This window comes from Neolamprologus multifasciatus, chromosome 10 (genome assembly GCF_963576455.1).
Source record: "Neolamprologus multifasciatus chromosome 10, fNeoMul1.2, whole genome shotgun sequence".
NCBI lineage: Eukaryota > Metazoa > Chordata > Actinopteri > Cichliformes > Cichlidae > Neolamprologus > Neolamprologus multifasciatus.
Genome location: NC_140448.1, coordinates 10,458,425 through 10,474,126, shown reverse-complemented (window position 1 = coordinate 10,474,126; position 15,702 = coordinate 10,458,425). Strand labels below are relative to the sequence as shown.

Genomic DNA, 15,702 nt, shown 5'->3' with positions numbered 1-15,702 from the left:
TCTTCATGACGTTCGATCAAGACTGAAACATGCCCTTCCTTCTAGATAATGAAACATATCTCCAGATCTGTCTAGCTAATACAGCCATCTGCTAGCAACTCCTAATGGAGTTGGTGTATGGAGCCTCTCAACAGCTCTTATATAATTCAAAAGTGGAGAGGACTCTCAAGATTTCATATTTACACTCAAGGTTTAATTCTACGTGTAAGCTTGAATTTGTCACTTCTGTTGTTGCTTTTCCTGAGACAAAGTATTTACTGTCCATTGAACATTTAAAACAGCGCACACAAAAGTGTAGTTTTATAACTGTCTGTAATCTTTGATTATTGTTGCTAATTCAACAAAACGATTGTTGGCTGTGCAGTTGTCATTTTTTTTGTAAATCTTGTTGGCTTTGGCTCCATGGCAGAATGTTGTGAGAGGCTCTGTTGGGAATCCTCACAGATCCATCCATGTGTGCACATCCCCCCTGATGATATGATTGTTAATTGTTGAAAAAAACCTAAGTGTTGTTACTGAGTGCAAGATGTCTCAGTTTAGACACAATAATTGTAGCATATTCCGAGATTCTATTAATGTTTAGACATTAGACGATTGAAGTACAGCATGAAGCTGTTTAATATTTCTGAGCTCATTAAAATTTTACCAGAACAATCTACCAGTTCATTTGTGCATCAGTGCTAACGGTTAATTTCTCTTTGTCTTGCAGGATGGAGGTCACAGGATTCCAGCTCCCTGCAGTGATTTGAGGACTAACCACACCCTTGGGAAAGAGAGCCAGTGCTTATGTTCACCATAATGGCACCTGTGTGTGCAGCCAAACTAAGGGCTTGGCTCTTCATGCTGTTCATTTGGTTGACACTACATACCAGCATGCTTCAGTTTGCTGCAGCCACGATACAAGGGTACCTTGGAGACACAGATATGACATGCCCGTCTGTATGCAGGTGCGATGAGGACTTTATTTACTGTAATGATCGTGGTCTGAACTCCATTCCATCACTGCCTCCTTCTGCGTCCGTCCTGTACCTTCAAAACAACCACATAAACAACCCAGGCTTGCCCATATCCTTGGAGCACCATCTTGCTGTCCGTGTGGTCTACCTCTACGATAATGAACTGGATGAATTTCCCATGCACCTGCCACCATCTGTGCGTGAACTCCATTTGCAGGACAACAACATCCGCACTATTCCTCGTACCGCACTGGCTAGGATGCCGTTGTTAGAGAAGCTCCACTTGGACGACAACTCAATTTCTACTGTCTCTATTGAGGACCAAGCCTTTGCTGATAACCCGCGGCTGCGCTTGCTTTTCCTTTCACGCAACCACTTGTCCAGTATCCCCTCAGGCCTACCTGCTTCTCTGGAAGAACTCCGTCTAGATGACAACCGGATCTCAACTATCCCAACCCATGCCTTCCGAGGCCTGAACTCACTTAGATGTCTTGTCCTGGATGGGAACCTTTTGGCAAACCAGCGCATTGCTGATGACACATTCTCTCGCCTTTCCAACTTGACCGAGTTATCTCTAGTCCGCAACTCCCTCCAGACCCCACCTGTCAACCTACCCAGTGCCCATCTGCAGAGACTGTCTTTACAGGATAATGCCTTGACTCATATGCCACGTGGTTCATTGGATGGCATGCGTAGGCTGCAGAGGCTGGATCTGTCAGGAAATAACCTGACCACACTGCCAAAAGGACTGTTCAAAGATCTAGACAACCTGAGTCAGCTGCTGGTGCGTGGAAATCCTTGGCACTGTGGCTGCAACCTGCGCTGGCTGTATGACTGGTTGCGTGCCCGTGGTAACTCCATCACTGTCAGAGGTCTAACTTGCCATGGGCCTGACAGGGCGAGAGACATGTCTTTGACAGACCTGACAAGTGAGATGGAAGAATGTGAGGTAGTCAGATCAGGGTCCAGAGAAAAAGGGGGAATAGGTGGAGCTGAGAGCCCGACCACCAACACTCCTCCACAGGGTTCTCTCTTCACCCTTCGTTCAAAGCGTCCAGGTTTGGGGTTTCCTGACTCCGGGCTAGACTACACTCTTAGCAGCAGTGGTGTCGGGAAGAGCCTGGCCCTGAACGTGAAGCCTCTGTCACACAATAGCATCCGGGTCACCTGGAGTGTGGCACAGCCCAGCTCTTCCTTTAGGTTAAGCTGGCTTCGACTTGGAACTGGGAACACCATGGGATCAATCACAGAGACCCTCGTCCGGGGTGATCATCGAGAGTATCTGCTTACCTCGTTGCAACCACGTTCTAACTACATCATCTGCATGGTGCCCCTACCTGCCAGTTCAGAAAGCAAAGGGATGATTCCTGGAGATGTTGACTCTGATGAAGCTCTGGTTTGTGCAAAAGCTGAAACGTCAGACATCAGCCCAATGGAGGAGGAGGAAGGTCAAGACTCACGGCAGATGACAACGCTACCCCTGGCAGGGATCATTGGTGGGGCTACTGCCATTGTATCGTTGGCTCTTATTTTTGGTGTCTTTTGTTGGTATGGACATAGGACTGGACATTTGTGCACCCGTGACCACTATACTCGCAGCAGCTCCAGAAAAAGCAAAACCTATGATGATTACATCGAGTCTGGCACAAAAAAGGACAATACCATCCTAGAAATCCGTGGTCCAGGGTTCCAGATGACGCCAATGGCTGCTTGCCAGCCAATGCAGCCAAAACCCTTACGAGAGGATTACATCATTCATACCATATTCCCCTCCAATGGCACTGGCTTGTATAAAGGTACCAACAATGTTTCTAATGCAGGACATGGCTCCAACCGTGGCTATAGAGAAGGAGGAATCCCAGATATAGACTACTGTTACACATGATGTACTGTACCTGATTCTCTTCACAGTGTTATTGGTAAACTGTATAGATGCACAATATCCCTTCGCATGGACACTGAAGCACCCCTCTGTGCCTTCTTCTTCTGGTCTCCCATTCCAAATGACCTGCTGTTTGCTCAACTGAGAGTAGTATATGTGATGAACTGGAACTGAAACTGTGCAGGAACAGTTCACTGCAGGAAGCAGCAGCCAATGCTCCAGGTGTAAATGCACAGCTGAGTGTTTTCTTCACCATCTTAGTAATGGCCTGTGTATGTTTCCTTTTCTGCTCTTTCCCTGTGACATGTAAGCAAAGAATGTATCCGCTGTGGAAAGGTCAAACTTAGCAAACTTAGCAGGTAGAGTTCCTCTTTCACACACAGGAGCCACACCAGTCAGCTCAAGGACCGGTGAGAAACAGACGTTTTTGGTACTCATTTCCTGCTCACCGGTCATACACAGTATGTAGTCTTATCAACTCATTGTTCCAAATGCCTCAACTATATTGATGTGCCCTACCAGCTATCCAAGGAAAGGGCTTTGTAAAGCTGTGAATTGTTCGATTTCAAACAACCCAATAACCACTTGTCTTAAAATAGGCTTGTTATTACCTTATTAAGTAGTTGGCAGGGTGAAGATCTTATAAGGGCTGGTCAGCCTTGGTTATAGCTCTTGAGGTCATTCACCTGAAATCAGTATTGTAGTGCTGCACCGGATAAAATGCAGCACGAGTGTGTAGATAATTTCCTTTGGTACCGACTGGGCTGTGTTTGAAAAATGCTTTGCTATTTTTTATCAGTGGTTTGTTTAGTAATGAAATCCTGCACAGCTCTCTTTATTTATTTATTTTGTTCCCAATGTGATGGTTTTTGTCTCTGCTAAAACAGCTTTTTTTTCTTTTTCGCCCCCGTGTTTTTCATTATTGATGAATCCCAGCTTCTGATGAAGACTGTGGCTTTGTTTCTTCTAAACAAGTGCAGAAAATATACCGATGGCTGTCTCCTGGTTCATGTTCTGTTACAACCAGCAGAGTGAATTCTTGATTGTGACTATTCTTAACATTATGTCATTTTTAAAAATTAGACTCCGCCCAAAGACTAAGCATGTCAGCCTGCTGAGACAGTAATGATCAACCTCAGTCCTTCTTTTCCGATGTTGTGCCTGTGTGCGTCACCTGTGACTTCAGTTGGTGGCTTTTGGTTGTAAAATGTTTCTCCACATTCTTAAAGTTAAGACAGCTTTTGGTTTGTTTTTTTCAAAGCACCCAGACTGAACAAAATACTAATGTGGAGTCTCTTTGGGGAGGCAGACTCTTGCGAGTGAACTTCGAAATTCGAGGGCAAGAACTGTGAGCGCAACTGAGAGTTTAAACCGCAACACTGTTGACCTACACTGTGGGGCGGCGGCCAAGCTGTGTGGGCGGGTGGATGGACAGGTTGGGCTGGCAGCAGGGTGACTCCTTGGCGATGGGAGTTCATTGATGTTTGTTTTAGCAACGTTAAGGCTTCCACTCGATCCACCTCTTTTATTACTGAGCAGCACTAAAAATGTAAATGTATTAGCACTTAGCAGGGAACAGGGATAAATGTAACGACAGGCACGGGGAGACGGAGGGTAAAGAAACATCTCCATGCGCTGACGAAGACGCAGGATTGATGGCTCTGGCACAGTGAGGATCACCCATGCATAAATCTGTTTGGCATATTAGCTTCTACCCTTGGATTTAATATTGTCCATCAGTTGTTTACCACTGTGTTGCTCTCAAAGGGGACACCAATTGTGCTTCCTTGACTATTGTGTCTGGCAGAGTTTTACACTGTTGTCAGACAATATGTCAGTGGAATGTAATTATTATTTTGCACCCAGAATCACCGGCTTTAAACAAATAACATCTTACTGGCCTGGCTAAATTTTGTTTCGGAGAATGTTGATATAGTGTAATTGCTATTTTATATGTGGGTCTATTTAAGATGCATACTTCCTCATCATTTGTATAAATAAAACAAAACAAAACAAAACATGGCCACAGTCACATAAATATTTTTTCTGATGAAATAATAAAAAGTAATGGTGCCATTACTTTGCGTAAAGAAAAAATGGAAAAAAAAATGATGTGAACCTGAAAAATATGTGGACTTTTCTTTATAAATTCATCTTCAGAGGGGATCAATAAAAGTTTTATAATCTTGTTATTACTGCAACCTATCATTTACCTTATGTCAGGGGAGCCGTTGGTGGGGAATAAAATTATATTTGAGCAAGCTGGCTTTTATGCACGAATTAGACCTACATTTTGCTTGCATTGGATGAGGGCGCCGAGTACTCCTGGGATAATCAACTACTACCTGAGTTTGAGACACTCGGAGAAAAGAAAAGCAGAGATAAAATGGAGCAGAGAGGAATCAACAAACTGCTGCCCGCAGTGACTTTATGTTTGCATGCAACCTGGAACGCCACAACACAGAATGTGCTCAACTCTAAATGAACAACTTCATCAAAACACTTCAGATGAAACAGAGTAATCAGTCTCTGCTGGGCTGACATTTTAGTCCAGTTGAAGGACTTTGAGCATCAGCTGGATGCCCTTCACTTACCTCTGGATTTCATCTGCCTGATGCAGCCTCTTGCTAATTTAGTCAAGAATAACAAAGATGTTGCATTTGCAATACAAATTACTAAGTCAGTCAATTAATGATTAAAAGATAACGACTTTAAAGAGCAACACTGGGGTGAAAAGGAGCCTTTGGTTGAAAGCATATTCAACAACACCCAGGATCACAAGAACCTGTGGCCTTACAGCACCAGGCAGTGGTGCTGTGGTGTACTAGCACACTTTGTTCACTTTCACATCTTTGCAGAAACTTGAGAAAATACACCACTGGACAGCAAAACCTCAGAAGGGGTAAGTTGTTCTTAAAGCAAATCACTAATTAAATTCAACTTTTTTTTTACATAGCGCCATATCACAAAAGCAGTTGCCCCAGGGTCCTTTTATTGTAAGGCAAAGACCGTACAGTAGTACTGGGAAAAGCCAGAGTTAGGGGAGGGAGAAAAAAACATACAGTTTCAATCTTCCGTTAAAACAATCCCCACATCCACTCTGTGCTTGTGTGAATGACAGAAAGCACAGTGTTTGCTAGTTCCATTGTTTCAAGCTGCAGACCCTGAAGAGACAGTGCACATTTACCTCGTTTGCAGGTAACCAGTCTCCACCGATTGAGTATAAATGGAGAAGCTATTAGCAGCCTTTGTATACCTGCAGTCATGTGGAGTTTGACTCTCAAAAGAAGGCTTATCTCTAATGTCTTTGGTGGACTAAAAACACCCCACGAACCTGACATATGCTGATATTCCAAAAGAAGACACCCTCCTTTTGTTACTCTGCTGTCGCAGTTTGGGGATTTGCTTTCTTTGCCTTCTTCTATACTGCTTCAGTTTCTTGCTGACACACATTTGACTGCCACAGAACTGCAGTATGCTGCTATTTGTTAATGTTTATGCCCATGGGAGTGCAGAGGGTCTGCGAGAGATTTAATGAGTGTTTCCACAGATGAACAGAGTGACAGCTGTTGCAAAACATTGTGAAGAGCAGTATCCTCCAAGCAGAATAACAGAAGTTGATTGGATTCACCTCTCCTTGACATGCTGTTGCTGTGAGTCAACCTAATAAAATGTCATTAATGCTTAAAAATATATACGTTTTATTCATACTGCATCTCTTAGATTCTTTTGAACTTTACTTCTTCAGTTGTCTTTTCCCTTTGGACAGGTATAGTTAAAGTAAAGCTTGCATGTTTTATTAATCAAAAACAGCTAAATGCATTTGGAACACAAAGCAAGCCTGGTTTTAAAGGGAAACTACCAAGTTTTCAATGTCAGTTGGGTTTAGAAATAAGTGAGCCTTACCAGCTCCACCAAGGCTCACAGACTGAAGCTACATTGGCTGCTACTAGAGGAGTCTTGTTTTAAAGACTTAACTTGAGCGTTTTAGCTGTCATCGTCATGTTTTTCTAAACCATGCATCTTTTTGCAGCCCCTTGTAAATCACAAGATAGCCAATGATATCCATGGCCCATTAGCTACCACTTGAATTAGCAACTGAGACCCACTCATTAAATTCATTAGGAGAGGAAAGACTTCAGTACAGCTGGACTTCTACTTGCAAGTAGAGCAGTTTCCCCCTGCTGGCCATTAAAAAGAATGCAGTTTTAAGGCTAGGAATGCAATGCAATGCGTCACAGAAACTCAAGCAGGGGTAATTCTAAGGGTAAGGATTGATTTGGAAACTTGCATACAAAAGAATGCAAGAGAGAGAAAGAGGAGGCCTACTGAGCAAACTGGAGCTCTAACACATTAAGCTTTTTTAGAAATACCTTAACCTTTGCAGGCTTTAAAGGAGAGCCATCACTTCACCTTATATCACCCAGAAAGGCTTTACTGCCAAGAGTACAGATGTCTATGCTGCTGATCTCGGACTGCGCACTCCTTCTTTTGAACAGCTTTTGTGCTTCTGGAAATGAAAGAGTATCCTATTGTCATGGTCAGCCGGATCACAATTCAAATAACAGTGACCTGAAGGTTGGGCAGTAACCTATTTCTTGGCTCACTTCTAGACGATTTAAGACCGGTCTCTGTAAATCTCATTGTGTTCTTGCCAAAAAATGTGAGGGGAATGAAATATGAGAAATACAATATTGAAAATGAGGCCAAAGGGGGATACTGCAAGGGAATAGTGGAGATAGTGGAGATGTTGGCTATGGGAGCTGTTGAAGAGTCTCACAGCAGATGGGCTTGCTTGGTTTCTAATGCAGACGCTTTAATAATGTTTTCGCAAGACTTCAAGAGTTAAGAGTTGATCAGTCTGATCATCGTAGATAGGCATAATATAATACTGCGGGATTTTGGAAGGAACACCTTGTCTAAGCTCCTAAAATCCCGAGGCATGACCTTGTTGATTCCAACAGTGCAGACACAAATTGTACTGGTGACTCTGCAGGTGAAACTTTTTCCTAAACTTTTCTAATTTTGTCTTCTTTTTCTTATTAAAAAAAAAAAAACGTTCTAGACTTCAGTGCAGTGCTGTAGCTGCAACTCTGCACTAAAGATGACATCCATATCCAGTCTTTGTCTTGTTTGCCCATATTCACAAAATATAATCTAACACTAACACCGATATGGCAGCCAGAAATCACAAACTGTCAACAAAATTCAGCGGTATGACGGTTCAACAGCCAAAAGAACAGAGATTTGAAGTGCGTAGATTAAACTTTCCTCATCTTAGAGGCAAGTGATTTAAGTGACTATCAATTGGAGCAACGGACAGAGTTGACTGACAAGGAAGTGGTGTTAAAGACATTTGACAATGTCCACTTTCAGCTACAAATCTCAATAGAACTCAATATAATAAAAAGCTCTCATCCTGTGAGCTGGTGTAGAAATTTTACATAAGAGCAGCAAAGGTAAGATGGAACATGTAATACTACATGCATCAGCAGGGACCTAATTTTGATGGCCCAGAAGGAAGGACCATTGACAAGAATGTCGCAGGAAACCCTACAGTACTAACTCCTGAATTGCCAATTCCCTCTTGACACTGATGGTGCTCCAGCAGCCTTGGTGTCAGCAAACAAACAGACAACTGCAGATTGGGAGCCAGACATAATCCGTGTCCCAGAGGGACGTGGCTGAGCTTGTTAGCTAGGGCTTACTGGTATGAGTGTGGAATGAAGAGGATATCAGTGCTTTATAGGAATTGCTCTATATCTTCTTGAACCTGTCTTGACTTCAGCTGAGCTCTAATGCTGGTTCATCATTGAAGCTGCATACTTATCCAAAGTTATGTAAAAAAAAAAAGCACAAAAAAGAAGGTTTTTGTTGTTGTTTTAAACATCTTACAGCATGCTCTTTTTTGCAGTTACCCTGTGACTTTAATTTATTTAGGTAATAATGCTTTAGATGTTTTATTACTGCACGATGATCTTACAGCAATATTACATTAACTCACTCATGTTGTTCTCATCTGTTTCAAGGTTTCAGAGGCAGTCGCTCAAGATGCTCAAACGTTCTGCATTATTTCCTTGCCTTGCTACTATTAAGCTTGCATTCTTTTTAATTAGCTAATGTGGGAGATAAATGGAGACATAATGTCTGTGCGTAGGTGTGAGAGATTTACTTCAGGAGTGGATTTAAGCGGAGCATTATCAAAGACAAATTTGCTGCTGAGCAAATCTACTGTAGGTAGCATAACATCTGTTTGAAGTGAGCTATTTATTCTGGAGTGGTAGTAATCACTGTGATGTGGCTCAAATTACTGAGGTGCTGCTCCAGAATGGAATAAAATTACATTTTGCCAACCAATTTAGCGTGGCTGTTTCACAATTAGAACAGGAGGATATCACTGACACAGTTGTTCTATATTGAGGTCGATAGTAAATACATTCTATAGCAGCCACTTAATAAAACTAATACAATTACAAAAACGTATATGTGCATACTGAAGAATTTGTGCAACTTGGAGAGATTAAGTTTTTGGCCTTTCTTTATGAAAAACATCCTGCTTAATAGGGACTGGACCTGATGTGTGCAGGTGCAGACAGGCAGTCAGACTATATTTGCCTCAGTGTGTGAGCCAGTGCACTGGATTTTGTTTTAAGTGCACTAATGAAGAAAATCTTTATTTTTTCAATATTTCTAGGAAACTTGGGTATTTTTTTTTGTAGCAAGGATGGTATTGTGTGATTAACTATAGAATAGAATTTATTCGATTCCTTTACAGGATGAGCTTTGTCCCCCCCCCAATGACGATTATTTCAAAAATGACACTTAAATCTCAGCAGTCAAAGGTCATTGTTGATGAAATTCAAGGTGAGTAAATGACACTTTCATTGTTTTAGCTTGTTTGATGGCCATTTTAGCATCTATTAGTTTTCAGTAAACTGTAGCATGTTAGCAGCAATACTCTGCGTTAGCAATGTCCCTTTCAGGATCATCGGGTCCAAATGTCAGTCCGTCCAATACGTTGGTTTAATTAAAACCTAAAATATTACAGAATCCTCAGCGGTTCTTTCTGTTCTAACATGCTAAACTAAGGTTGTAAGTAAGGGCTTGTATTGAGTTATGCTATACATCAGCATGCTAGCACTGTACTTATGCATGTTAGCATGCTGTTAGGATTTAGCCCAAAGGTTCCTGGCTGGTGACCACAAACTGGTAATTGTGGTCACGTCACTGTTTAATCTTAATGACAGCTGGGAAAGTGAACATTTCTTAAAGTTGCAATGTAGCTGAACTGATGCTAACAAGCAGTGAATTTTTGACCTTTCAGACTCACCACCACCATCATCACAGTATAGCATTAGTCTTGTTAAAAGATAGCTGCTTTCCTCTGTAGCTTACCAGACTAAGTTATTATTATAGATATCTTCTATATGTTCAGTCATTTATTGTTTTTTCATCTCTAATTTCTTTCACATTGTTTACGTGATTTCTTCACATTGCTTGTTTTTTCTCTGCTAATCTCATTAAGAAATGTGACTTAAAATCTGCTTCATTAATGACCAATGAATGCCAGGGATGTAAGCACAGACATCAATTCCACAAAAAGGGCGTTGTGTAAAATGTAATTAAAAACAAACTATTTTTCAATTTTATAATTTAAATTATTTTTTATTTATTAGATGACAACTTTCAGAAGCACATTTTCTTTTTGATGGCCTCAATATATATCAAAGAAACCTGTGATGGAACCACGTAATATTCCGTTTTTCTACAACAATCTGTAAATGTCCGGAAACTCAGGAGAGCAGCTTCTGGATATTTCGGAGAGGAATGTTGTGCCATTCCTGTTTGATATAGGACTCTAGATGCTCAACAGTCTGGGGTCTTCTTATGCCATATTTTTCATTTCATGATGTGATAAAACTTTTCAGTTGGTGAAAAGGTTGTGACTGCAGACATGCCAACCTCTGCCCATTATTCCAGCCCCAGACTCTTCTACTTTAAAGTCGTGCTGTTGTAATAGGTGCAGTATGTGATTTCACATTGTCCTGCTGAAATATGCAAGCACTTGTCTGAAAAAGGCATAATCTGAATGAGAGTATATATTGCTTGGAAACCTATATATACCTTTCATACCTTCATGCATCTTTAAACACTGATGGTGCCTTTCCAGTTGCCAGTACCACAGGCACTGATGCACCCCCATACCATCAAAGATGCTGGGTTTTCAGCTGAATGCTGATAACAAGCCAGATGGTCCCTCTCTTCTTTAGTCCAGAGCCGTATGGCTACAGAACAGTTTTCCACTGTGCCACAATCCATTTTAAATGAGCTTTGGCCCAGGGAAGACAACAGCCTTTCTGGATCACATACACATATGGCTTCTTCTTTGCATCACAGAGCGTTAACCTTCATTTGTGGATGGCACTGCGAGCTGTATTCACAGACAGGGATGCAGTGATTTCAGTGACAGAATCATTCCTGTTTTTAAAGCAATGCCACCGGAGGCCTGAAGATTACAGGTGTCCATTATTGATCTTTGGCTCTGCCGCTTGTGAATGTAGATTTCTCCATATTCTTTGAATCTTTTGATCATATTATGCACTGTAGATGATGAGATATCAAATTTCACAGTTTTACATTGAGGAACATTATTCTGAATCTCTTCCACAATTTGTAGACACATTTCTTTGCAGTTTGGTGAACCCCTGCCTATCTTTACTTCTGGGATGCTCTTTTTATACCCAAACGTATTACTGACCCCAAAAAGTTGATTCTGTTCATCTGGATGTAACGTTTTCAGTGGGAGAAACATTTCATTGCGCATCCAAGTGACTTCTTCAAAAGTGAGTTCAAAAAAGTCACTCTGAAATTTATTTTCATGAAATAGGGAAATGTCTTATTTTAAACTTTTGATATGCTTTCTATGTTCTAAGGTGAATTTAAAAATTGGTTTAAGAGATTTGAATTCTGTTTCTATTTAAATTTCACACAGCATCCCAGCTTCATTGGAATTGCTGGACTCCAATTGTATGCCCCTAAAGAGCAAATGGTTTCTCTCAAATCCCCGGTCTGATCCCAGACCAGGACTGGGATTTGAGATATTCTGAAGCTGAAAAGGTAGAAAGAGAGATTAAGATGCAGTTACCTCGTGGCTTTTACTGAAGGCCATAGAGGCACATCTGTCATACTGAATGAGTGACTTGTACCTTGGCCGAAACTGGTATTAATAATCTACTATTGTAATAAAGTTGATGTGTCGTAGTGTCTTCCGTAGTGTACCTTAGTGTTTGAACTCAAAGGCCATGTGATGCAGTTTGCTCAGTAGCTATCAATAGTTTTTTTTCTTGACTTATGACATTCAGCTCATCCCTTAACACTTTTATAGCTCAAATAAAAGGCAAATGTTATTTTGATACAACACATAGTGTCACACAAACAGGAAGTAACTCTTTTGCTAAATCAAAGGAATTGTGTCCCCACAAAAAAGAGTTCTTTTGCCCATCCTTAATGTCAGTTTCTACAGTACAGCCTCCCAGTTGCTTTCAGTGTGATGGACATTTCCATGTCAGCCCAGCTCTTAACACCATTCTGTTCCCTTTAACCATCAAAGTCATCATTATACAACCACGTGTAGATATCTACTTTCTCTCTTGCTACATACATTTTCGATACACTGAGATATAATTCATGTTTGGCTGTCACATTTATATTTTAAGATACAGCCGTAACAAAGAGTGTAGTGTGGGCTGAAACATTTTGGCAGTGGGTGTTTCTCTGCTGCGGTAAGAAGAAAGTATAATAGCCTCAGGAGCTGAAAAGCTTTATCTGGTTCTGTAGACGGCCTTACCAGCATTTAGGAAGGTCCGTCTGTCAGTTTTATCTTTTGGCCATGAGTCAGAGAAACAGCTGTGACAAATTGGCAGTGACTACTTACCTTTTTTATCATGAGTTATTATCAGTCCATAACACATCCAGGGGAGTGTTCAGTTTTAATTATTTGAGACTTGAGTGGTGCTCTGATATTGTCAACAAAGCCATTCTGATCAAGCACCTCAAAGATGGGTGATACTGACACATCACTTTAATGATTCACCTAATTTTGCTCTGAATGAACATATCCATTATACTCATTAAGTCACTGACACCAGCTGTGCAAAAAGAAAAAAAAGAAAAACTCTCTTCTCAGGTTTGACTCGTATCCATTAGTCTTTATTTTTCTCATCAACAGAAGGTGTGACTGGTGATTGTTAACTGTGCTTTCATATTGAACGGTTAAGTGCAATTTGATATTGATTACAGTAAGTCACAGATCCCTCATCGGCTCACAGACAGACACTGGTAACATGATGTATTAAAATCATGCAGCACTCTGCTCAACCAGGCAGATGCACAGGCCTGTCTTATGTTTGCCAGTGATTCAAACGATCTAAATGATTCAGAGTCAGTTTGGGAGAAAGTGCTGTGGCCAGATGAAATCAAAATCGAGCTCTTTGTGAGTATGACCCAAAGAGCACCATCCCCACAGTCCAGCACAGAGGTGGAAAGATTATGCTTTGGGACTGTTTTTCTGCCAAGGGTACAGGATGACTTCACCGCATTGAGGTGCCAAAGGACAGACATGGTACTGTAAAATCTTGGATGTACTGTACTTGAAGCCCTTTCCTTTGGGCAGAACACTGAAGATTGGTTGTTGATGGGTCTTCCAGTATGAAGATAATACCAAATATATGGCCAAGACCACAAAGAAGTGGCTAAAGAAGAAGCACATTAAGGTCATGGAGTGGTAGCCAGTCTTCAGACCTCAGTCTTATAGAAAATCTGTGAAGCTTCAAGCAGCAGCCAAGAAATGTGCTGGATTTAGAGAGTTTCTGTAAAGAGGAGTGGACCAAAATCTGTCTTGAGACGTGTGCAAACCAACATATGAAACATCTCCAGCCTGGGGATCAAATACTTACTTCACTCAATGAATTTTGGTTGATATTCTGTGTCTCCCTATTAGAACAAAAACTACAATAAAACATTAGAGACTATTCATTTCTTTTTAAGAGAGAGAGAAAACTCTTCAGCAGAGGATCAGATAATGAATTCCTTCATTCATTTCCTCCACAGTATGTTTTTGGCACTTCTGTGTTGGCTTCATTTTTCAGGTCTGGAGGTTAATGCTAGGTCATAACATGAATCAAAATCCCGGATTCTCCTCCTATCTCAAAATATGATAAGTGTAACAACAACACTCTGCTTCTTCTCCAAGCATAAACAACATTTGTGGTGCAGGATTTGATAGACTGGGTTCAAACATTCAGCCCAGTGGTGAGCAGAGGATGCTAATAGCAGGTCAAGCACACAAGTTTCCAGAGAATGAGGCAGCACAGCCCTTGGGCAACAGTATAATCAGACATCACTGAGTAATTCTGTCTCAGTAAAAAGGACGGCCATCTGTCTGTCTCAGTGGAAAAGGAAAAAATGGCTGAACAAAGGATTTCAAAGCCAACTTTTAATGGCGTTCTTCAAAGATATATTCACTACATTTTATGGTGCAAAAAAAATCTTTGGAAGAAGTGATGGACTTCTTAACCAGAGTTCTAGCAACATAAGATACTCTTTTCAACTTCAGTTGTCAAAAGCTCGATACAGAGATATGATATGTGAGTCATCTGGCCTGGCGTAGGAACTCTGGTCTGTTTTTCTAAGCTTCTGTACACCCTGTGTTCTTTGTGGGCCTCAACTTGTATAACTCCAGTGTGAAAATACTAGAAATCAAGTCAAGTCAATTCTTGCCAGGTAAGTTGCTTGATGTGTCACAGACATCGGTGTGGTGATGAGCTGCCGATTTATCATCATGCCATAATCAGGTCTTTGTGACATTTTGTGACATCCTGCTCAAGGTCTCTAGCATTTCTTGTCCATCACAAGAGCCTCAAGCTTTATTGCATGCTCCGCAGGATCTCCCACCGAGGAGTGTCAATTTAATTTACTGTCTCATAAAGCTGAGCCCTTTGAGACTTTAATGGTGATTACAGGCTATTCAGAGAACCAATAACAGCTGAGAGCCGGGATGGGGAGGGTACCTTGGTCCTCTGCACACCTCCACTCCCCTTCAGCCAGGGCACTTAATCTTTACACGCTCTCTGTCTTCACGGCTGAAGCCAAACATCAGCCTTTACTTCGTCAGATCCAGGCTGCTTTCCTGGGGTCTTATCTTGATTTCACAGAGTTTCTCTGTATTTACCTGCAGAGCCAACATCTCTGCTTTTATCTGCTATTTAAAGAGATCTGCATAATGTGGTGCAATGTGCCAATGTTGCACTCTGGATTTGCGTAGTGCTGGCGTTCCTTTAATTGGTTGAAGATGAGTTTTTTTTCCTCCTAAACACTGCTGGTGATGGTGGGGGTAATAATAGTGCTGATGAGAGATTCCTTGGTGAAATACATTGCTTTTTTAGCTGATACATAGAACTCTGAGGAATTTGCTGCTGCTCAGAGCAGTATAGAGAATGCAGCAGGCATCTGTCAAAAAAGATTACTCCTTGGAAAATGTCTTTTCTCTGTCAGCCTCTGTGTGTTTTCTTCACTGTGAGTGAGTGGGAGAGAATGTCGAGCAGCCAGACAACGAAATAGAAAGAATCACACAATATTAAACCATCCATTTTTATTTGTTGTTTGCAATGATTTTGCCCAATAAAGTGCTCTATTTGCTAAACTGCATTAAACACATGTGACGGATTTGTGCAACCAGTCTCAGTATATGCATTACAGGCCTGGCCTGAGTCATTTTTGCAGCAGTGATGTTCTACGTTTCCTACTTTCCTCACTCAGCTCAGTGATGAGAACAGTCTAAGTGCTCGGGACCTCTCCGTCTTTTAT

The 15,702-nt window shown here is 41.4% G+C and overlaps 1 protein-coding gene across 2 annotated transcripts in view; it reads left to right on the top strand.

Moving 5' to 3' along the window:
* The window catches only part of flrt1a (fibronectin leucine rich transmembrane protein 1a), a 53,383-nt gene extending 38,010 nt beyond the window's left edge, over positions 1-15,373 (top strand). For both annotated transcript variants that reach the window (XM_085174837.1, XM_085174838.1), the window contains exon 3: positions 710-15,373. In XM_085174837.1, coding sequence (XP_085030963.1) covers positions 787-2,841 — 2,055 coding nt within the window. In that variant the 5' untranslated portion in view covers positions 710-786 and the 3' untranslated portion in view covers positions 2,842-15,373. The remainder of the gene's footprint in view (positions 1-709) is intronic.
* The last annotated feature ends 329 nt before the right edge of the window (positions 15,374-15,702 follow it).